At 36.8% G+C, this 21,367-nt stretch overlaps 1 protein-coding gene and 2 non-coding genes across 6 annotated transcripts in view; 2 read left to right on the top strand and 1 right to left on the bottom strand.

Moving 5' to 3' along the window:
- Positions 1–779: 779 nt before the first annotated feature.
- Positions 780–21,367, top strand: part of Sirt1 (sirtuin 1) — a 28,582-nt gene continuing 7,994 nt past the window's right edge. The window contains exons 1-6 of one of the 4 annotated variants that reach the window (XM_078041323.1): positions 780–1,300; positions 3,306–3,422; positions 5,745–5,986; positions 8,808–8,960; positions 20,362–20,509; positions 21,225–21,304. In XM_078041323.1, the coding sequence (XP_077897449.1) occupies positions 889–1,300; positions 3,306–3,422; positions 5,745–5,986; positions 8,808–8,960; positions 20,362–20,509; positions 21,225–21,304 (1,152 nt within the window). In that variant the 5' untranslated portion in view covers positions 780–888. Of the gene's footprint in view, positions 1,301–3,305; positions 3,423–5,744; positions 5,987–8,807; positions 8,961–19,750; positions 19,876–20,361; positions 20,510–21,224; positions 21,305–21,367 lie in introns of those variants that run through there. The other 3 variants (XM_078041322.1, XM_021726795.3, XM_078041326.1) reach the window with 3 other exon arrangements.
- Positions 3,804–3,876, bottom strand: Trnaa-ugc (transfer RNA alanine (anticodon UGC)). Its single transcript has one exon. It is a non-coding gene; the product is annotated as a tRNA-Ala (tRNA).
- Positions 11,473–11,582, top strand: LOC120885914 (U6 spliceosomal RNA). Its single transcript, XR_005728714.2, has one exon. It is a non-coding gene; the product is annotated as a U6 spliceosomal RNA (small nuclear RNA).

The raw sequence follows: 21,367 nt of genomic DNA, 5'->3' as shown, positions 1-21,367 counted from the left end.
TGAGACGAGACTTCCATAAGTTGTTCAGCCAGCATCAAACTTGCAATCCTCCTGCTTAAGCCTACACTACCACAGTAATTATTCATGTGAGATAACCGTCTCAGAGGTGGGGATTCACCCACAATTTGGGGCCAATTCTGAGGCCAGAAAGCAGGCTGGCTAATCCCAACCCCCAGGCGAAAGGTCTTTCTAGGGGGACAAATGCCTTTAAGGATTCGACAATTCATACCACCCCACAAGTGACAGAGGGAAAAAGCAATTGACTAAGGAGAAAAATGTGCTAAAGGAGACTTGTCAGAATGGTGTGAGGACCCTGGGGCAGAAGCTGTGCCCTCTCGCCTCTACTTCCTACACTTTTAACAAAACCGACCCACTATCCAACATATTTCTGGAACCTAAGCCGCAGCCAGTTTCACTCATCTCCTCTCAGGGGCCGTTTTAACCCTTAGCTAAATCTACACATGACTACCACGGGCAAGGTGTCCACTTCAGGCAGAAGTGGAACTCGCAGTGTGAACCCTGACTTCAGACACTCCGCGGTAGTGATTTGAGGACAGTTTGAAAGAGAAGTTGAAAAGCCGCCAAGGGGCGAGTTTGGCTGCACCACACGCCGGCTACCGAGGGGTGGGGCCGGAGGCAGGCAAGGCCGCGCTTCCTCCCTGCCCCAGCAGAGCCGAAGACGCCCGGGCCTCCGCCCGCCACGTGACCCGCGGTGTTGTGGTCCGGCCCGCGTGGGTGGCGGGAGTGGCGGGAGGGCGGGGGCGGCGAGGGGGCGGGTCACGTGACGGGGTTTAAATCTCCCGCAGCCCAAGCCGCGGGGGCGCCAGTGCCGCGCGTCGAGCGGGAGCAGAGGAGGCGAGGGAGGAGGGCCAGAGAGGCAGTTGGAAGATGGCGGACGAGGCGGCGCTCGCCCTTCAGCCCGGCGGCTCCCCCTCGGCAGCGGCGGCCGAGAGGGAGGCCGCATCGCCGCCCGCCGGAGAGCCGCTCCGCAAGAGGCCGCGGAGAGAAGGTCCTGGCCTCGGGCGGAGCCTGGGCGAGCCCAGTGGGGCGGCCCCGGAGCGAGAGGTGCCACCGGCGGCCGGGGGCTGCCCGGCGGCTGCGGCGGCGCTGTGGCGGGAGGCGGCAGCGGCGGGTGGGGAGCGAGAGGCCCAGGCAACGGCAGCGGCCGGAGAAGGAGACAATGGGCCGGGCCTGCAGGGCCTATCCCGGGAGCCGCCGCCGGCCGACGACTTCTACGACGACGACGACGAGGAGGGCGAGGAGGAGGAAGAGGCGGCCGCGGCGGCGATTGGGTACCGAGGTGCGCAGGGCGCGGGCGGCCGGGACTGCGCATCCCCCTTTCCCTCTCTGGGGCCCCTCCTAGCGTCAGGTTGGGGGGTCTTTGGGGCGGGCGGGGGGCTCGTGGCTGGCTCCGCGGCGTCCCCTTCTCCACTACCGCCCTCCACTCGCCTGCGCCCTTAAGGGCTGTGGGCCGTGCTGCGGGAGCTGTGCGCCGACTTGCTCCCTCCCTTCACTCAGTCCGCGGCCCGCCTGGGCTGCTTTGCGCAGTCGCCAGGTCTGCAGGCTCTCGCAGTTGTTTCTAAAATAACTTTTTTGCTTCTCTCCTACCTTCTTACCATATTGCTTTTGTTAAAGGTTTTTATTCTCTCCCCCCCCCCTTCTTCAAGTACAGTGAAGTCTGCAACTTCTGGCTGTCCGGTCCATCGACCTTTTGCAATTGCTTTTGCAAGCTGACTGACACCTGTGCTATGTTTCTGAGGGTCACTGGTTTTCACCTTAAAAAGTTTGAGATTTTAAAAGAGCAAAGGTGTTTCTTAAAAAGCCTCTGATATTTAAGGAACATGCCTATTTTCAAAGTCATTACACTCTGTGATGCTGTTGACAGTGGGCACAGGAGAGTGATAGTACTTTTAGAATACTTTTATATTATTTTTCTTCCAAACATTTCTTATAGTGGTTTTAGGTTTAGTGTAATACTTTTGTACATAGTAATTCCGAAACACAAATTGACATAATTTTGGTATTCTGAAGCCAGAGGTGGTGTATTGCATTATGTGATCCTTGAGGTGAGGGTTTCGTATTTGTGATCTCATGAGTTTCTGCCCTGGGTAGGTGTGGGTCTTTGTTTTATTTTGTGTCAGGTCCATCTAGTAAGCCCATTTGGCCACATGTGAAAAAGAACCTGTGCATTAGGGACTGGTAAAACAGCCTTTGATTTCAAGAAACAACTGAATAGGGGAGAGTAATGCACAGTTAGCTTAGTATGTTTAGTGTTATATAAAAGTGCAAACTTCAGGGAGTGAGGGGGTTTGTCACTAGAGTGGCACTTTTGTGTAAATCTCTTTCTTTCTTTTAGATGTTTTTCCTAGATTTTATTTCTTAAAATACAACCCTGTGATTTCTATGACATTTGGGTAAATCTCTTTTTACAAATTTATTGAATTCCTTTGTGACTGATAAATTCAGTTTAACTAGATTAATATTATTTTTATTTCTTTATATTGTGGGATATCTACCCAAGTAACTCCACCACTGAGCTACACCCCAACCTACTTTTTTCTATTTTGGTTTTTAAAACATTTATTTTCTTTTATTTTCCTTTTTTGGCTCATCTTTTTATTGGTGCATTGTAATTATAAAAATGGTGGGATACAATTTTACATGTTTGTACATGCACATGATATAACAATAGAATTTGGTCAGTACTGTCACTTAGTATTTCTTGTTCTTTCTTTCTTTCTTTTTTTTTTGGTGGTGCTGGGGATTGAACCCAGGGCCTTGTGCATATGAGACAAGCACTCTAAACTCTCTTTCCTTTTTTTTTTTTTTCTTCTTTTTTTGGTACCAGAGTTTGAACCCAGGGGTGCTTAACCACTGAGCCACATCCCACGTCTTCAGCCCTTTTTATTTTTTGAGACAGAGTCTAAGTTGCTTAGGGGCTGGCTACGTTGCTGAGCCTGGTCTGGAACTTGTGATCCTTCTGCCTCAGCCTCCAGAGTCTGGGATTACAGGCATTTGCCACCACATCTGACTTTTTTTTTTGAAGTATACTTTGAAAAGCATACTTACTTAACTTCTAGATTTAGATGGGCTGAAACTTAGATTCTGAACAGAATCTCTAAGGATGAAAAAACTGCTCCTATAAATGGTGCAGGTTGACCCCACAGACTTTTTAAATACATTCATTGTGAGTGTTAAATGTTTTATTCTATGAGAATGATTGCATCATAATCATTATGGGTCTTCATACATTTTAGATGCAGATTGTTTCAGCATCCTTAAATTACTTTTGATTTCTTTTGCAGATAATCTTCTGTTTAGTGATGAAATTATCACCAATGGTTTTCATTCCTGTGAAAGTGATGAGGATGATAGAGCTTCACACGCAAGCTCTAGTGATTGGACTCCAAGGCCACGGATAGGTATAGTAGAACTGTGCAGCTTTGGAATATATTTTTCTTTCTGTATTTTCTTTTATACCAACTTTTAATTCTCTGCCTTTTAACTGGTGAGCTTTTTAGGTACGTGGTTATATGACAAGTTTTTGTTTTGCTGTGCTAAGATCAAACCTGTGTATGGTTAGGCAAATGCTTTACCACAGACCTGTAAACCCCCAGTCCTCAGTTATTGTTTCTAAGCAGCTTAGGCCAATGAAAGTTAACTTATGCTATTTCTCTAACAGCTAAGTCCTTCTTAAACTTGTATCTTCTTTGTGGAATGCTCTTCCTTTAGTTAGTTTCTTTCTTCCTCACTTTACATCTCCTTTTTACTTTTTCATAATATCACTTAACAGGGTTTTTTGTTTGTAGTACTGGGGATTGAACCCAGGGCCTTGTGCATGCAAGGCAAGCACTCTACCAACTGAGCTATACTCCCAACCTACTTAACAGGTTTTAACAAGTTCTAAACCTGGTGTTTTCAGTGATGCTTCTTGTGCTTGAATACAAGCTCCACAGAGGCAGGAGATATATATATATATAAAATAACAGTGGAATGCATTACAATTCTTATTACACATATACACATATAGAGCACGATTACATATATACACATATAAAGCACGATTTTTCATATCTCTGGTTGTATACAAAGTATATTCACACCAATTCCTTTATTCATGTACATTGGATAATAATGATCATCACATTTCACCATCATTTCTAACCCCATGCCCCCTCCCTTACCCTTCCCACCCCTCTGCCCTATCTAGAGTTTGTCTATTCCTCCCATGCTCCATCTCCCTATCCCACTATGAATCAGCCTCCTTATATCAAAGAAAACATTCAGAATTTGTTTTTTTGAGATTAGCTAACTTCACTTGGCATTATCTTCTCTTTAACTCCATCCATTTACCTGCAGATGCCATGGTTTTATTCTCTTTTATTGCTGAGTAAAATTTCATTGTGTATATATATGCCTCTTTTTTTTTTTTAATCCCTTCATCTATTGAAGGGCATCTAGGTTGGCTCCACATTTTAGCTATTGTGAAATGTGCTGCTATAAACATTGATGTGGCTTTGTCCCTATAGTATGCTCTTTTTAAGTTCTTTGGGTATAGACTGAGGAGAGAGGTCAGCTGGGTCAAATGGTGGTTCCACTCGCAGGCAGGGGTTTTTGAGTTTCTTTAACTACTGTTGTGTCAATGTAGGTATGATGCTTTATACATAGTTTGTGCTTAGTAAGTATTTACAAAATTAGAGAATGGGAAAGTTGTCTTTCCTTCTCTCCCTGCCTCTTGTTGGGGATTAAGCCCAGAGTTTTGCACATGCTAGGTAAATGTTCTACCACTGAGCTATGCCCCCAGCCCTGCAATATCAGATTTTTATACCAAAGATGTAATATAACCATCTTAAAAAGTGATTTTTAAAATATTTTGGTACTCTAGCTTTTTCAGATGCCTTGACTAAACATAGTGATGACCAGTTAGTTCCTTTTTAATGTTGATATTGTTTATTTTCTCAAGCTAGGAATCTGATCTGAGCAACTTCAGGGTGAAAGAATAATTAATATTTAAAAAACATAAACATTGTATGAGTCATCTTGGGAGACTGGTAAAGATCAAATTGAAGGTTGATAATGGAAAAAATTTTTAAAATGTTATTTACATACAGATTTTTTAAAAAGTTTTTATTTATTTTTAAATAAATACAAGTATTGTGTAGAGGGACACAATACTTTTATTTATTTATTTATTTTTATGTGGTCCTGAGGATTGAACCCAGTGCCTCATATGCTAGGCAGGTGTTCTAACACTGAGCTACAACTATAGCCTAGACTTTTTTTTTCTATGTCCCTGATAAATAACATGGACTTTTAGGATTGGTAGAGTCTTTTCTATAATGATTTATAGAACAACTTTGTAAATGGTTTTGTTATAAGTTGTAGTGAATGATTTTAGATTTTAACCATAAAAACTTAGTTAATTCATCTTAAAATTTTTTTGATGCTGGGGTTTGAACCTAGGGCCTGGTATATGCTAAACCATATGTTTACCACTGGACCCTCTCCGTCCCTCAGTTTGACTCTTGAAATACATATTTATAGGTTAAGAGGGCACTAACTCTTGATCTTCTTAATCTCATTGGTATATAGCATTAAGGGTATCTTGAGAAGAAAATAAGTTGCATTTTCTTTCTTTGCAAAATAACCTTAGAGATTACTAATGCATTATTTCAGAAAATTGAGATTTTTTTAAAAGTTTCTTGGAAGTAGATTTGACCTGAATCTTTTTCTTCTTAACATAGGTCCATATACTTTTGTTCAGCAACATCTCATGATTGGCACAGATCCTCGAACAATTCTTAAAGATTTACTACCGGAAACAATTCCTCCACCTGAATTGGATGATATGACACTGTGGCAGATTGTTATTAATATCCTTTCAGAACCACCAAAAAGGAAAAAAAGAAAAGATATTAATACAATTGAAGATGCTGTGAAATTACTGCAAGAGTGCAAAAAAATAATAGTTCTAACTGGAGCTGGGGTATGTAAGATGTATAAAACACCTATAAAAGGAAGAGGTAGTTTTATCTTATTCTTTTTCTAATTAAGGAACTTTTTTTCTGGTTTAGAAGAATTCATCCTTAATTAGAATGGATGTTTGGAAACTGCCAAAATCTGAGTGCAGTGCAGTTGCTAAATTGGTTCAGTTTTTGAGAAAAGACTCTGAAAAATCTCTCTAACAGCCTTTAAAAAATATTTGCTTCTATCTATGGCATAGTAGGTAATGGGAGTTAAGGCAAGATTTTTTTGGGGCCTATATTATACCACAGCTCTTCAGGGAGATGCAGGGAATTGTGATTCTGCTTTTGTTATGGTAAGTCAGGGTCTAGGTGGAGATGCTGTTTATTTGGTCAGTCTTCATGGAGAAATCAGAAATGTAATTGATGTTCACAAATGAAAAACTTAGTGTTGGGAAGGTAACAGATTCCTCTTTTTGTCATTTGAAAATGATAGGATTATGGTGATTTTTTTTTTTTTTTTTTTGGTGGGGGGCAGGTCATTTTTAATTTTATTTACATTTATATTTATTTATTTATTTAGCAGTACTGGGGTTTGGACGGGGCTTCACACATAAGTCATGTGCTCTACTATTGTAGGATTGTGGTAATTTGACGTTTTTCATTTGACTTTACCTAAGACCGTTATGTATTATGTGTTGAATAGAGTACATTGTGTGTTAGCAACCAGAGCAACTGTAGGAGTAAAATTCAGTCCTGTTTTCTTTTTCTTTCTTTCTTTCTTTCTTTCTTTCTTTTTTTTTTTTTTTGGTATTGGGGATTGAACCCAGGGCACTTAACCACTGGGCCACATCCCCAGCCCTTTTTTTTATATTTTAGAGACAGGATGTTGCTAGGTTGCTTAGGGCCTCACTAAGTTGCTGAGGCTGGTTTTGAACTCATGATCCTCCTGCCTCAGCCTCCCAAATTGCTGGGATTATAGGTGTGAGTTTTCTATCATTTTTAGTTGTGAACGATTGTTATTAAATAATATCAAGAATAGTTAACTTTTTTTTGGTATTAGGGATTGAACCCAGGGATGCTTTACCACTGAGCCACATCCCCAGCCTTGCCCCACCCCCTACCCTCATCCTTTTTTTTTTTTTTTTAAATTTTGAGAAAGGGTTTTGCTAAATTGCTTAGGGTTTTGCTAAGTTGCTTAGGGCCTTGCCAAGTTGCTGAGGTTAACTTTTTACTTGTGATCCTTCTGCCTCAGCCTCCTGAGCTGTTGGAATTACAGGCGAGTGCCACTGTGCCCCAGCTGGTTCTTGTTTAAGTTCTTGTTGCTAGGGATTGAGCCTTAAACATGGTAAGCATGTGCTCTGCCACTGAGCTACATTCAAGTCCCAGGATAGTTAGATTTTGTTCATAGATGTGATTTTTAAAAGAATTTTTAATATTTATTTTTCAGTTATCGGCTGACACATCTTTGTTTGTATGTGGTACTGAGGATGAAACCTGGGCCGCACGCATGCCAGGCGAGCGCGCTACCGCTTGAGCTACATCCCCAGCCCCACAGATGTGATTTTGATAAGTTTGTTTTACTCTGAGGTCAAGGTGAAGTCAACTCTAGTAAAATTATAAAATTAAAATTTTAGTATAGTGCTGCTGTGGCACATGCCTATAATTCCAATGACTTAAGAGGTTGAGGCAGGAGTATTACTAGTTCAAGGCTGGCCTAAAAAATTTAGCAAGACCTTTCTTAGAATAATTAATTTTAAAAAAAGGATTGGTGATGTAGCACAGTAGTAAAATTGCCAATAGGTTCAATCCTCAATACCAAATGTGTGTGTGTGTGTGTTTTGAATCCTCTGTTTGAAATGTCAGGGTTTATTTGTAGAATAAACATAGTGTCTAAATCTATTTTTTAAAAATTAGGAGCGGGCTGTGGTTGTGGCTCAGTTGGAGAGCACTTGCCTCCCTTGTGTGAGGCACTGGGTTCAATTCTCAGCACCACATATAAATAAATGAATAAAATAAAGGTCCATCAACAATTAAAAAATATTTAAAAAAATTAGGAGCTGAAATATAATGCGATGTAGTTTTTTATTTATTTTTTAAGATGGAGTCTGACTGTGTTGCCCAGGCTGGTCTAAAACTCCTGAGCTTAAGCTATCCTCAGCCTACTGCATAGCTGGCACTATAAGGGTACACCACCATGCCCATCTTGCAACATAGTTTATTTTTTGTGGTATTGGGGATTGAACCCCAGGGATGTGTTAAAACCGAGTTATAACCCCAGTTCTTTATTTTTTTTTATTTTTAGATGATCTTCCTAAGTTTCTGAGGCTGGTCTCAAATTTGAAATCCTTTTGCCTTAGCCTTATGAGTCTCTGGGATCATGGCATCATGCGTGGTTGCAAAATAATTTTTAAAGAAAACAGGAATTTAGTATTCTTGAGGGTAGTAGGATATTGACCATATAAAAGCGATTTCTTGGGAAATAATTGTGGTAGAAATTCTTGCCTGCTTTCTAGTTAAATGATTGAATTGGTTTATTCCCTTTTCAATAAGATTGCAGTTGCTTTAATTTGTTCATTAAATGCTTAAAGGTTTAAAATTATCCTGATTTAAAATTCCTTATTATCACCATTAAAAACAGAATATGTGGCAGTTTTAATTAGACTCATTTATTTGGGTATTATTACTTTTATTTGAAATCAGGGTAAGGTGGTATTTCTGTTCTCCCCAAAATATTTCAAACCAAAACTTTATTTTTCAGCTCTCCTCTAAAATTATATGGTAAGAGAGCTACTAATTATAAAGGTAGAGTTAATTGTACAAATTATGCCATGCATATTTCAGGTATCTGTTTCATGTGGAATACCTGACTTCAGGTCAAGAGATGGTATTTATGCTCGTCTTGCAGTAGACTTCCCTGATCTTCCAGATCCTCAAGCAATGTTTGATATTGAATATTTCAGAAAAGATCCAAGACCGTTCTTCAAGTTTGCAAAGGTACTACTAACTTTCTTATTGCTTATTTGGTGGCCTCTCATGAAAAAGTATTTTGTTCATGTATAGGATTTTTACGCTTTCTGAATGCATTGTCTGTTAAGCGATGCTATTACTATGGTGATGTAAGATTAGTCAGGAGTTTTCTTTATTTTAGTATTGAGTTTACTTTCCAGAAAAGACTATCTTATTTCTTAACTTTAAATATACTTTATTCACGGTCTGGGCTTCTCTTTGGGAGTTCATAGACCATATAGAAATGATGTAACTATTTTGACATTCAATATTTCTTATTGAGTCATGAAGATTATAACATCTACTTTTGTGTGTATGTCACTGGGGATAGAACCCAGGGCTTTCTGCATAATAGGCAAGCTCTCTACCACTGAACTACATCCCTAGCCCTTTATTTTTTTATTTTGAGTTGGGGTCTGAGTTGCAGAGTCTAGCCTCCAACTTGCTATCCTTTTGCCTCAGCCTCCTGAATGGTGAGATTATAAGCATCTGCCACTATGCTCAGCTTACTCTGGTATGTTTTGTAGTAGCCTAAAAAAATCATTTGTAATTAAGGGTGGAGAAGATTCTGAGATTGCATTTTTGTCAATAAATTGGTCTCTAGAATCACTCTGTTCAGTACAGAAGCCACTACTACTGCATGTAGCTGTTGAGTAGTTGAAGCATGAAGTACTGAAGACATTGGATTTTAGAGACCTTGGTTCAGAAAAATAAAATTTTTGTTAATTTCATTTATTAAATACTAACAGATATTGATTATATGGAATCAATAATGGGTAAAGTAAAATATATTTAAAATTTTGACTTTAATATGATTACTAGAAAATTTATATATCTCTTGTGTAGCTCTGCTATAAAGTTTAATCATTATACCATGCCTAAGAGATTTTAGACATTAGAAAACATGGGTTTTTCCTCCTGCAGTTTGGTCTTATGGATAAAGATGATTAAAGTTGGATGTACATTCAAAAGGGCCTTTTTGAAAGACACTATTTTTCAGTGAATCCAGAAATTAAATAAGTAAACCTGAATTTTTAAAGGTGTATTCATATACTTTTAAACCACAATAAATATTTTCATTACTATGAGAAAAATCCTTCTAATTCAAAACAATGGGTGTTAATTTAAATTGGTCCCTATCTTGAAAGAATAAAAGTTTGTTTTGTCCCAGTGTAGTACATCAAATTTATATTAAATACATTTATCATATTAAAAGTTCATATATATATGATTTAAGCTGTATTTGAAAAATTTTCAGGCAGTCAAGAGTATTTGACGGGGGCTGGGGATGTGGCTCAAGCGGTAGCGCGCTCACCTGGCATGCGTGCGGCCCGGGTTCGATCCTCAGCACCACATACAAACAAAGATGTTGTGTCCGCTGAAAACTAAAAAAAAAAATAAATATTAATTTAAAAAAAAAGAGTATTTGAATCCTTCAAACTTAATTTGAAACTTACCAAAATTTCAAACTTTTAAAAAAAATCTTTGTTTTATTTATTTATTTTATGTGGTGCTGAGGATCCAACCCAGTGCCTCACGCATGCGAGGCAAGCGCTCAACAACTGAGCTACAATCCCAGCCCCCAAATTTCAAACTTTTTACTTCATGTATCAGCAATAATGGTGGTCATCTATATCTGACATTTAGAGCAGACACTTGGTTTTTCATTATAAAATATTACAGATTAGTGAAGATGCACTGTTTTAATCTATTAGTGCTAGTGGACTACAGCATGGTTTTGAAGACCAAGGAAAGATCACTTAATTATAGATCTCTTGATTTGGACCTAGGATATTGGCATTATAGCAGCTCTAATTAGTAGACCTTTATACTTCTAGAAGGCCAGCAGGTAACTAGAAATTACTTTGATCTTAGATCTCATTATAAAAACTTAATTTACTACTGAATTTTCTATAATGGTCCCAAGATTTTTGCTTTTAAATTGGGGAGTGGGTATTTCTATATTTTCAAAGTTAACTCTTGTTGGCTTTTTAAACTATCCCATGAAGATAAATTTGCTACTTTACTTATACAGTGCAGTTAGATATCTAAAATTAAGAGTTCAGTTATTTTCAAGAGCAGATTTTTAAAAAAATCTTTGTTTTTAATGTGGTGGTGAGGATTGATCCCAGTTCCTCACACATGCAAGGTAAGCACTTTACCACTGAGCTACAGCCTCAGCCCTTAAAAAGCAGATTTTTATGTGCTTTTTTCCAATGTGGTAAACTGACACTTAGGAAAATGTGGGAACCAAATTGGGTGCTATAGCTCATATTTCTAGAGGCTGAAGCAGGATTACTTGAGCCCAGGAGTTCTAGATCAGCCTGGTCAACATAGTAAGACCTTATCTTAAGTTTAAATTAACTTTAACATATGAAAAGCTGTAGAAATAATTACCCTGATAAATACAATCCTAAAACTTTTAAAATTTTAATAGAAATAAGAGAAAGCATAAAGGAAAATAGAAATAAAAGTTACAACAAAAAAGGCACACTAGTTAGTGCTTGCTTCTCTTGTAGCACATATATTAAAATTGGAATGTTACAGAGAACATTATCATGGCCCCTGAGCAAGGAAGACATGCAAATTCATGAAGCCTTCCACACATATGTGTATTTCTCGATACTTCTCTAACATGCTAAAAAATAGTTACAGGGAAATAACTTGAGATGATGGCTAGCTTTGTTTAATGCCTTAAGACATTTTCATGAACAATCTAAGCGTAATTGTTAGGAACACATGTATTTACTTCATGCAAGTGGAGTAAAAGTTCTATGAATGGGGGAAAAACCCACTTAATGTGTTAAAGTAGTTCTTAAGCACTATTGCCTTGCAGATTTTATATTACTTGGAAGGAGAAAAGGTCAACATTTTTCATTTGTCTTTAAAATTATTTCTAATACCATTTATATAAAAATTTGCTTGATTGCTTTTTTGTTTTCATTTATGTTAAGAGCTAATTAAACTAATCTTTAATTATTATTCATATATAATTCTTTGTACTTTAATTCTCACATTAGGAAGAAAGCATCTGCTTACTGTAGTAGTACTTAATAATATAGGTAGGAGAGACAATATGAGTTAATTTGGGTCTAAAAATAACTAGGAAAAGGATTAGGAGAAACAACAAGGAATGCAGGACAGTACCCAGATAATGGAGAATATGCAAATAAAGATTCCTAAACCTTCCAAGAACAAAGAACAACCACTTTTGTGTTGTGTATAGAATTCAGGGCCTTTCTTATGCTAGGCAAGTACTCTACCACTGAGCTGTAGCTCAGCCTAACTTCAGCTTTTCTGCTGGTCACTATAACTAGATGGAAAGTTCATAAAATGCCTTGTGAGTTTTGCTAGTTATGAGTGAAAATGAATTTAGTATGAAGCCATGAAAAAAGGAAATACTGATGAAATTTAGATATTTATATTTTTGGAAGAAAGATAATTTCTACACCAAATTAAGCCATTGGTTGTATGTGATTATTGAGAAGAAATTTAGATTTCACTGATATTGGGAATGTAAAGGAGAGGTATATTGAAAAGGTTACTGGTCCATTAAGAGTGGGTTTTTTTTTGTTGTTGTTTGTTTCTTTTTGGTTCTGGAAATTGAACCCAGGACCTCTTGTGCATGCCATGTGCTTGCTCTGCCAACTCAGCACTATTAACATTGGACTGGGTAATTCTTTGCTATGGGAGTTTTACTGGGTCTCAAAGTATTTAGCAGCATTGCTGGCTTCCACCCACTAAATGCTGTAAATACCTCTGCTACCAGACTTGACATTTAAAAATGTATGGTAGAAAGGGTCAGTGTCCCCTGCAAAATTGCTGCCATTTAGCATCAGCATATTATAGTATGTTTCCATGTGGTACCATTTTGAATTCTTTTGTACAAGAATAGTTAAGGCTAGTTTTAAAGTGATAGTTATATTCTGAACCATGGTCTTATTCTTCTGCTTAATAAGAACTTAGTGTTTTTAAGTCATGCTGGGAATTTAACTGAGGGGCACTTTATAGCTGAGCTAGATCTCCAGTCTTTTTCTTTTTTTTTTTTACTTTTCCCTTTTGTTTTTATTTTGAGACAGTGCCTAAGTTCTGAGGCTGGCCTTGAACTTGTGCTCCTCCTTTCTCAACCTCCCAGGTTGCTGAGATTACAGTTATGCACCACCACACCTGACTAAGAACTTAAATTGATGAGTTGTGGTCATAGTTATAAATATTCAGTGATTGTTCTTTCCTTGAAGTGATTGAAGTTCAGGAAAAACTAGAGGAAGAAATACGATCTAAATTTTTATGAACCTCATTCCAAAAATTGGTTATTTTATATTTGATAAGATGCAAACTTATCAGATCATGTAGTTATAAAGATAAAGGAGTTTTAATATTTTTTTTCTTGGTGGCCCTAGGGATCAAAGCTCTTATGCTTGCTGGACAAACCCTTAACCACTGAAGTATACCCCAGCCCCAAAATGAGTTTTAAAACAAGCTCATTACCTAAAAAATCAAAGAATGCAAGCAAAAGAAAAATGTAGTCGCTGTAGTTTCATTCATCTGAAGATATCCATGTACATGTTACATGTATATATAAGTGTCATTGTAGTACTTAGAGTTGTATATTATATTACACCTTTATAATATAATAAAAGTGGTTCTCTGAACTGCTCTGGATTTTCTACAAACTCTTCTGTCAGACACTGGAATACTTTTATTTTTTTCCTTTTTGGTATTAGGGATTAAACCCAGTACCAAACTTTACCACTCAGCTATATCCCCAATCCTTTTTATTTTTTTGAGACAGTCTTACTAAGTGGCCCAGTCTTGCCCCGATCTTCCCAGTCTTCCTGCCTGAGACAAGTGAGTAACTGGAATTATAGGTGTGTACTATCATGCCCAGCATAAATACTTTTTAATGTTGTATAACGATGATCAGTAGGTATACTATAATTCTGAAAGTACATATTTAGGACATCCAAATAGTGTTGCTACAGTTATCCTTTTTGGTATATTGCCATTGTTCTTAAGATAAATTCCTGAGAGAGAAATTGCAAGTTCATTTTTTTCCCTTAGCTTTAGATACATTTCTACCAGAAAAGGTTGAAATAAAATACACTTTCTTTTCTTTTTTTTTTTTTTTTAAATATTTACTTATTTATTTTTTAGTTTTCGGCAGACACAACATCTTTGTTTGTATGTGGTGCTGAGGATTGAACCCAGGCCGCAGGTGTGCCAGGCGAGTGCGCTACCGCTTGAGCCACATCCCCAGCCCTAAAATACACTTTCATCACACATATGTGAGAAGGTTGACTTAGCATGTCTCTGTTACATCCCCTGACCCCCTCAAAAAAACCCCCACAATACATTATAAGTATTAATTTTTTTTTCTTTTGGTCATTCTAGGGATGGAATCCAGCACCTTGTCTGTGGTAGGCAAGTGCTGTAACACTGAGCAACACTGCCAGTCTAACGTGTTATTATTTATTTTTTCATTTCTGGGAGATTGAACTCTGCAGTGCTCTACCACAGAGCTATATCTCAGTCGTTTTTATTTTTATTTTGAGATAGGCTCTTGCTAAGTTGACCGTGGCTGGCCTCAAATTTGTGATCGGCCTCCCCGAGTAGCTGGAATTAGAGGAGTGTGCCACCATGCTAAGCTTCTTGCTTAGTATTCTTGGAAATAAATGGTACTTAATAGATACATCTCATGGGGGAGGTGGGTGGGGGCTGTATAGTAGTTTGTCTTGAAGTTGTACATAATGTAATTAATCTCCTAACAGTGGGTATTAGAGATTTTTTTTTTTTAATCTAGGGTTGTTTAGCAGGTTTGAAATTATAAATGTATGATAGGTAACAAATTAGCATGTGAATGTTCTTGTCTTTTGTTTTATCTTTTTTTTTTAAGTATTTTTTTAGTGGTCAATGTACCTTTATTTATTTATTTACTCACTTATTTATATGAGAATCGAACCAAGTGCCTCACACGTGCTAGGCAAGCACTCTATACCACTAAGCTACAACCCCAGCCCCTGTTGTTTTATCTTTATTATTTACTTATTGGCCCTAGATTTTTACCTAGAACTTCATGCATTCTTCTCCCCTCCTCCCCAGCTATACCACTAGCCCTTAGTATTCTGTTTTAATTAGTAGGGATGACTACTTTTACTTCTGGTCCTGTGTGTATCTTCTAATTATTTTTTTGTTCTTAGCCATTTTTCCCCCCATTTCAATGGCTTTTCTTTTTTTGGTGGGAGCTGGGGATTGAACCCAGGGACTTACTTGTGCATGCTAGGCAAGCACTCTACCAACTGAGCTATGTCCCCAGCCCAAGGGGCTTTTTTTTTTCATACTGATTTTAGGGAATATTTTTTTTTGAAGAGTGTTTTTATGTTCAGGTTAGTGGAATTCCAGCCTGTAGTAATCCTATGAAATTGAGCAAAATAAGGTGGACTTACCAAACTAGTCTTGCTCAATTAGACTAGTTTGTAACCAAAGAAAAATGGTGCTTAATCCAAAAGAAAAATAGAAAATTTGAGGCTGAAGCATAAAATTGGAAAGGCAGTTAAGAACAGGACTTTTGTATTGAAACTAGGTGTAAATGCTAACTCTGCTACTTATGGTTCCTGTTACCAAATTGATAAATTATTTCTTTGTTTTTTTTTTGTTTTCATTTGTAAAATGGGAATATATGGTCTGGGGCTGTAGGTCAATGGTAGAACACTTGCCTATCTAATGTGTGAGGCACTGGCTTGGGTCCTCAGCACCACATAAAAGTAAATAAATAAAATAGAGACATTGTGTCCATCTACAACTAAAAAAAAAAAGAATATATGTCTAGAACAGGGTCAACAAACAGTAAATATGTGCCCTGCTTTATGGGTCACATAGGGTCTCTGACATATTATTTTTCTTTAACCTTTTAAAGTATAAAAACCCAGCCCTGAATTTTGTGTGTGGAATTATAATAAATACAAAATATAAGGGCTTATTATACCTAAGTATATACTAAAATTTCATTAAATAGTAGCTAATAGTTTCATTAATTGGAATTCCTTTGTGTTAGATTAGAACAGAAGTTACCCTACTTTTTATGTCAGCTTTCTAAAATTATAATGTATGATCAGATCAGATTTCACCCACTGCTTATTAAAGTGATATATTATTATTCATGTAAATGGGCAAATAATGTACAACATGTTTTGATATATTTTTTCCTTTTATAGAATGGCTAAATCAAACTAAATAACATTCACATACTTATTTTTGGATAAGAACATTCACAATCTACGCTCAGCAGTTTTCAAGTATATAATACACTTGTTACTAATTATAGTCTCCATGTTGTACAATAGATATTGGTGAACTCATTCTCCCTTTCTGAGATTTTGTGTCCATGGACCAATATCTTACCCCTACTGCCTCCCCAGCTAACGATGAGGTTTTAAATTGCTGGGAAAAAAGTCAAAAGAATATTTCATGGAGTTTGAACTTCCATGAAATTCTGATGTCATTGTACATAAAGTTATATTGGAACACAACCATTCTCATATATTATCTATAGCTACTTTTGCATTATAAAGGAGAGCTTGTGTAGTGACAGAGACCATATACTCATAAACCATATGGTCTAATACCTAAAATATTTACTGTCTGTGGTCCTGTGTACACATGTATGCTCAACAGAGATTCCTAAAGGAACCAAACTTGGTACCATGGATTGAACCCAGAGGCGCTTAGCCACTTAGTTATATCCTTAGCCCATTTTTTCTATTTTATTTAGAGACACTGTCTTGCTGAGTTACTGTGTTGATAAGTTGCTGAGACTGTTTTTTTTTTTTTTTTAAGTGGTACAGTGTTCATTTTCTGTATTCTAGTTAGTTATATGTGATAGTAAGATGCTTTGACGCATCTCTTAGAAATGGAGTATAACTTCTCATTCTTGTGCGTGATGTAGTTATACAGATTGTGTAATCCTATGCACATAGGGTAATTATGTCTGATGCATTCTATCATTCCTATCCCCATATGCCCTTCTTTCTGTTCACTCCCTTCTATCTGATCTATTCCCTAGTGCCCCTCTCCCCTGACTGTAAATTAGCATCTGCACATCAGAGAAAACATCTTTGGTATTGGCTTATTTCACTTAGCCTCATATTCTCCAGCTCCATCCATTACTGGCAAATGCCGAGGCTGGTTTTGAACTTGTGATCCTTCTGCTTCAGCCTGAGTTGTTGGGATTACCGTGAGCCAGTGTACTGGCACAGCAGTTGAATTTGTCAGGTTAGGGATAGGGTATTAAGTACTGATTAAGATACTAAGTAGTGGGGTTGGGGCTGTGGCTCAGCAGTATAGCCCTTGCCTAGCATGTGTGAGGCACTGGGTTCAATCCTCAGCATCACATAAAAATAAATATTAAAAAAATAATCAATAAAGGTATTGTGTTCATCTACAACTGAAAATATTAAAAAAAAAAAGATTGAGTAGTCTATTTGGGTGATTTTACAGAATGAGTGAAATAAGATAATGAGTGTTCTCCTTAACTGGAGAATTTTTTGGCTAGTTTGTCTAGTTCTTTTTGGCTAGCATTATAATGGGTTAGAGCCTGTAACGAATGGTAAGGAAGTAGATGATGGTGTTACTACTTTAATCTTTTTTACTTTTCTTTCAACAGTGTGCCTTCCTCTGATTTATTAACTCTTAAGACTTCGAAGAGTCTTTTTAGTTTTCAGGGGCCGTGATTACAGTTGTGTTTTTAGGGTCTTTTATTTGTATTGTTAGAAACCTGAGGTTAAAAGCAGAGCGCATCACTGGAGGAAAGCCATTATTTTCCCAGGAAAACGCTGCAATTCCATAGGTAGTTCTGAGGTTTAGCTTTGACCACACTGGTTGGTGGCTAATCCTGGGTTATTTGTGTCTTTTCATAAAAAGGCTCCCTTTTTTACCTTAAACCTTTGATCTCCTCAAGAGTGGCCCAACCCTCATGACTGGTTCCTTAAAAGGACTTGCTTAGAACAAGGCTGGCTATCATGTAATACTTCTAATGTGAAAGAGTTAATCTGTATCCTATCTAAAAATTATAGACCATTTAGTTTTCAGCAAACTTCTCAAATTAAGAGTCTTAGAACTGGTTTCTGTTAAAATAGTCCTGAATAATTTGATTATATTCTTTTTTTTTATTGTTGGTTATTCAAAACATTACATAGTTCTTGATATATCATTTTTCACAGTTTGATTCAAGTGGGTTATGAACTCCCATTTTTACCTCGTATACAGATTGCAGAATCACATTGATTATATTCTTTATAGTTGAATACTATATTTAAATTGACATGGTCCTCTTCATATTAGAAAGAAAATAAAGCTAAGACTCATCATTTAGGTTTTCACATGTAAAATGTAGGATTATAAAATAAAAGTTTTTCATAAATTATCCTTAGTAATAGGAATTGATTCATAACTTTAAGGGCTAAAAACTATCTTGAACAGGTTGGACAAGAAGGGGAAACTAGTATATATGTGAAATCTAGCATTCCACACATTGCATTCCATACTCTCACCTTTGAAAGAGGTTAAGACATGTAGTTAATTCAAGGAGGATAGATACAATCTTAGAATCTTAGAAGAACTCCTGTCTTCTGACTGTGCCCTGGAGTTAGTCGTCCTTCCTGTTCTGTGTTTGGCATGCTTTTATCAATCTGCCTACTGCTTTATAGAGATTCTATTTTATCTGTTCCTAGCCTTTTTCAATATTGGTCAAAATATGCTAAAAGATCTTCCCAGAAGGTACTTTAGTGCTACAATATTTAATTTTCTGAGTGTAAAGGCAATAAAACAAAGTATCCTTGGTAGGAGATGATGGTATAGCACAGCTCATTAGTATTCCAGAACATCCAGAACATGGAATACTACTGAGTTGTGCTATACCATTATATTTAGTCTTCTATTAATAAATTCTTCTTTTGCTGCTACTTCTTATATGCATTTTCTGTTTTTTTAAATTGCAGTTATTCATTTCTTTCTTTGCAAATAGTTATTCTTGAGCTTTTTTTGAAACGTTTGAAAGGCAAAAATTTTGGATTTTTGTATAATAGATGTTTAGCAGCATATGGACATATACATATACTTACGATCATGGGAAAAGTGTATTAAGTTTTATCTAGAAGGTATTCTTTTGTTGAGTGGCAAAGTGTTTTTAAAATTTGAGATGTGAAATAGGTAAAAAATAGTTATCTGTAATCTCATGATTAAACATTTTTGGTATAATGTCAGAAGTGAAAATTACCCCAACTCTATTTACAACTTGTTTGTATTCTTCCTGGCTTGTTCTTATGGACCTATCTGTATATACATAAATTTCCATTTTTGTTCAGTTAACAACAAAACAAAACTATACACACTGGTGACTAACTTTTTTTTCCCTACATGTTATGGGCCATTTTCCAGGTCAGTGCATCTAGGTCTCCCTCGTTTTTTATGGCTGCATATTCCACTGTTATGGATGTGCTATATTTACACAACCAGTTCCCTATTGATGGATGTATGGTTGTGTCTAGTTTTTTTTTTTTTTTGGCTAGCATTATAATGGGTTAGAGCCTGTAATGAATGGTAAGGAAGTAAGTAGATGATAGTGCTACTACTTTAAAGAAAAAGTAGAGAAGAAACTTCCTTTGCCATAGTCACTTACTAAATGAAATTGAATAAAAACACTGTCAAAAGTTGGGAGGACCAAAATTGATACTTTTTCTCTGATCTTTTTGCCATGTGTATATCTGAATTCTTTGTTTTTAAAGAAGAAACAGCATTGAAGCATTATTTGGGGGGAAAAACACACACACAAAATCCAGCAACTCAGCATTCATGAGCAACTCTATACTATACCAGTATGTGCCTGTGCAGTGGAAGGAAAACAATTTTGGTAAGGAATTAAAACTTTAGCTTTAAACTTCCAACAGGTTGATATTTATAATGAATGATGAATCAAAAAAATTTTTTTTAAATATTCGTATGTTGACAGAGCCCTCTTTTTAGTTTTTTAAAAAGTCACCGTACTTTTGATATCTGTAATTTCAGTGTAAACTTTTCCCCTTTTTCCTTAAACAAAATTTTCAGCCAGCAAAATTTGATATCCTAAGGAGTCATTTATTAGTCATGTTTATGGGTCAACCTGATCATTTCTTCAAGGGGCCAAGTTCACTAATTGCTGAGTTTTATACATATTACAGCAAAAATCCATTTTCTAGGTGTGTGTTGCATCCATCAAGATGCTTTAAAATGTTCATGTATTTTGTTTTAAAATTATATATGGGGAATTATCAATGGTAGTTTTTTGTTAAACCTAAGCAGGATGCCTGTTATAATTATTTTATTAACATTAGCTTTTTCTACCTTTTGCATTATGTAGGAAATATATCCTGGACAGTTCCAACCATCTCTATGTCACAAATTCATAGCCTTGTCAGATAAGGAAGGAAAACTACTTCGCAACTATACTCAGAATATAGATACCTTGGAACAGGTTGCAGGAATCCAAAGGATAATTCAATGTCATGGTTAGTACACTTCAAAATGGCTTTTGGTAATTTATTTAGTTTCTTAGGAAAAAACAGCATTAGAAAGCAAGCTGCCCTCCAGTAATGAGAGTTTAAACATCATTAACATGTTATCTGATTAGTTGAAGATAATCTAAGAAAAATAGAATGCAAAATAATGAAATCAGAAGTATAATACCAAATAGTAATACTTTTTTTTTTTTTGTACTGGGAATTGAGCCCAGAGGTGCTTTACCACTGAGCTGCATCCTTAGCCCTTTTTTAAAAATTTATTTTGAGACTGGGCCTTGCTAAGTTGCTGAGACTGGCCTTGAAGTTTTCATTCTCACATCTCAATCTCCCAAGTCACTGGGATTATAGGCGTGTGCCACTGTGCCCAACCAATATTAATATACTTTTCATTTTAGAAGATATTGCAGTAACATGAGATTGTTTCTGTAAAGTTTCTAAAACACATCTGTTGAACTAAGATATTAAAATCGGAACCTTAATGTCCTGAAGAGTTTTAGCACTGGTGGAGTTAATTTTAGAAGACACAGTTACACCTGTGTTTCACAGCTGAGGATTGAATTGTCTCTGTGTATCACGTGTATTTTTTTCATTTTCTCTAAATTTCCATGTGGAATCTCTTAAAATTGTAACTTTTATAGTGTTAAACTTTATGTTTAAGAAACATATTACTTTAATAAACCATATACATGTTGGTTGCTTCTAGGTTCCTTTGCAACAGCATCTTGCCTGATTTGTAAATATAAAGTTGACTGTGAAGCTGTACGAGGAGATATTTTTAATCAGGTAATTAATCACCCACATTTTAGGAATGTGCTCATCTCTGATCTGTTCTTCCTTAGCCACCAG

This window comes from Ictidomys tridecemlineatus, chromosome 1 (assembly GCF_052094955.1).
Source record: "Ictidomys tridecemlineatus isolate mIctTri1 chromosome 1, mIctTri1.hap1, whole genome shotgun sequence".
NCBI lineage: Eukaryota > Metazoa > Chordata > Mammalia > Rodentia > Sciuridae > Ictidomys > Ictidomys tridecemlineatus.
This window is presented reverse-complemented; position numbering and strand designations above follow the sequence as displayed.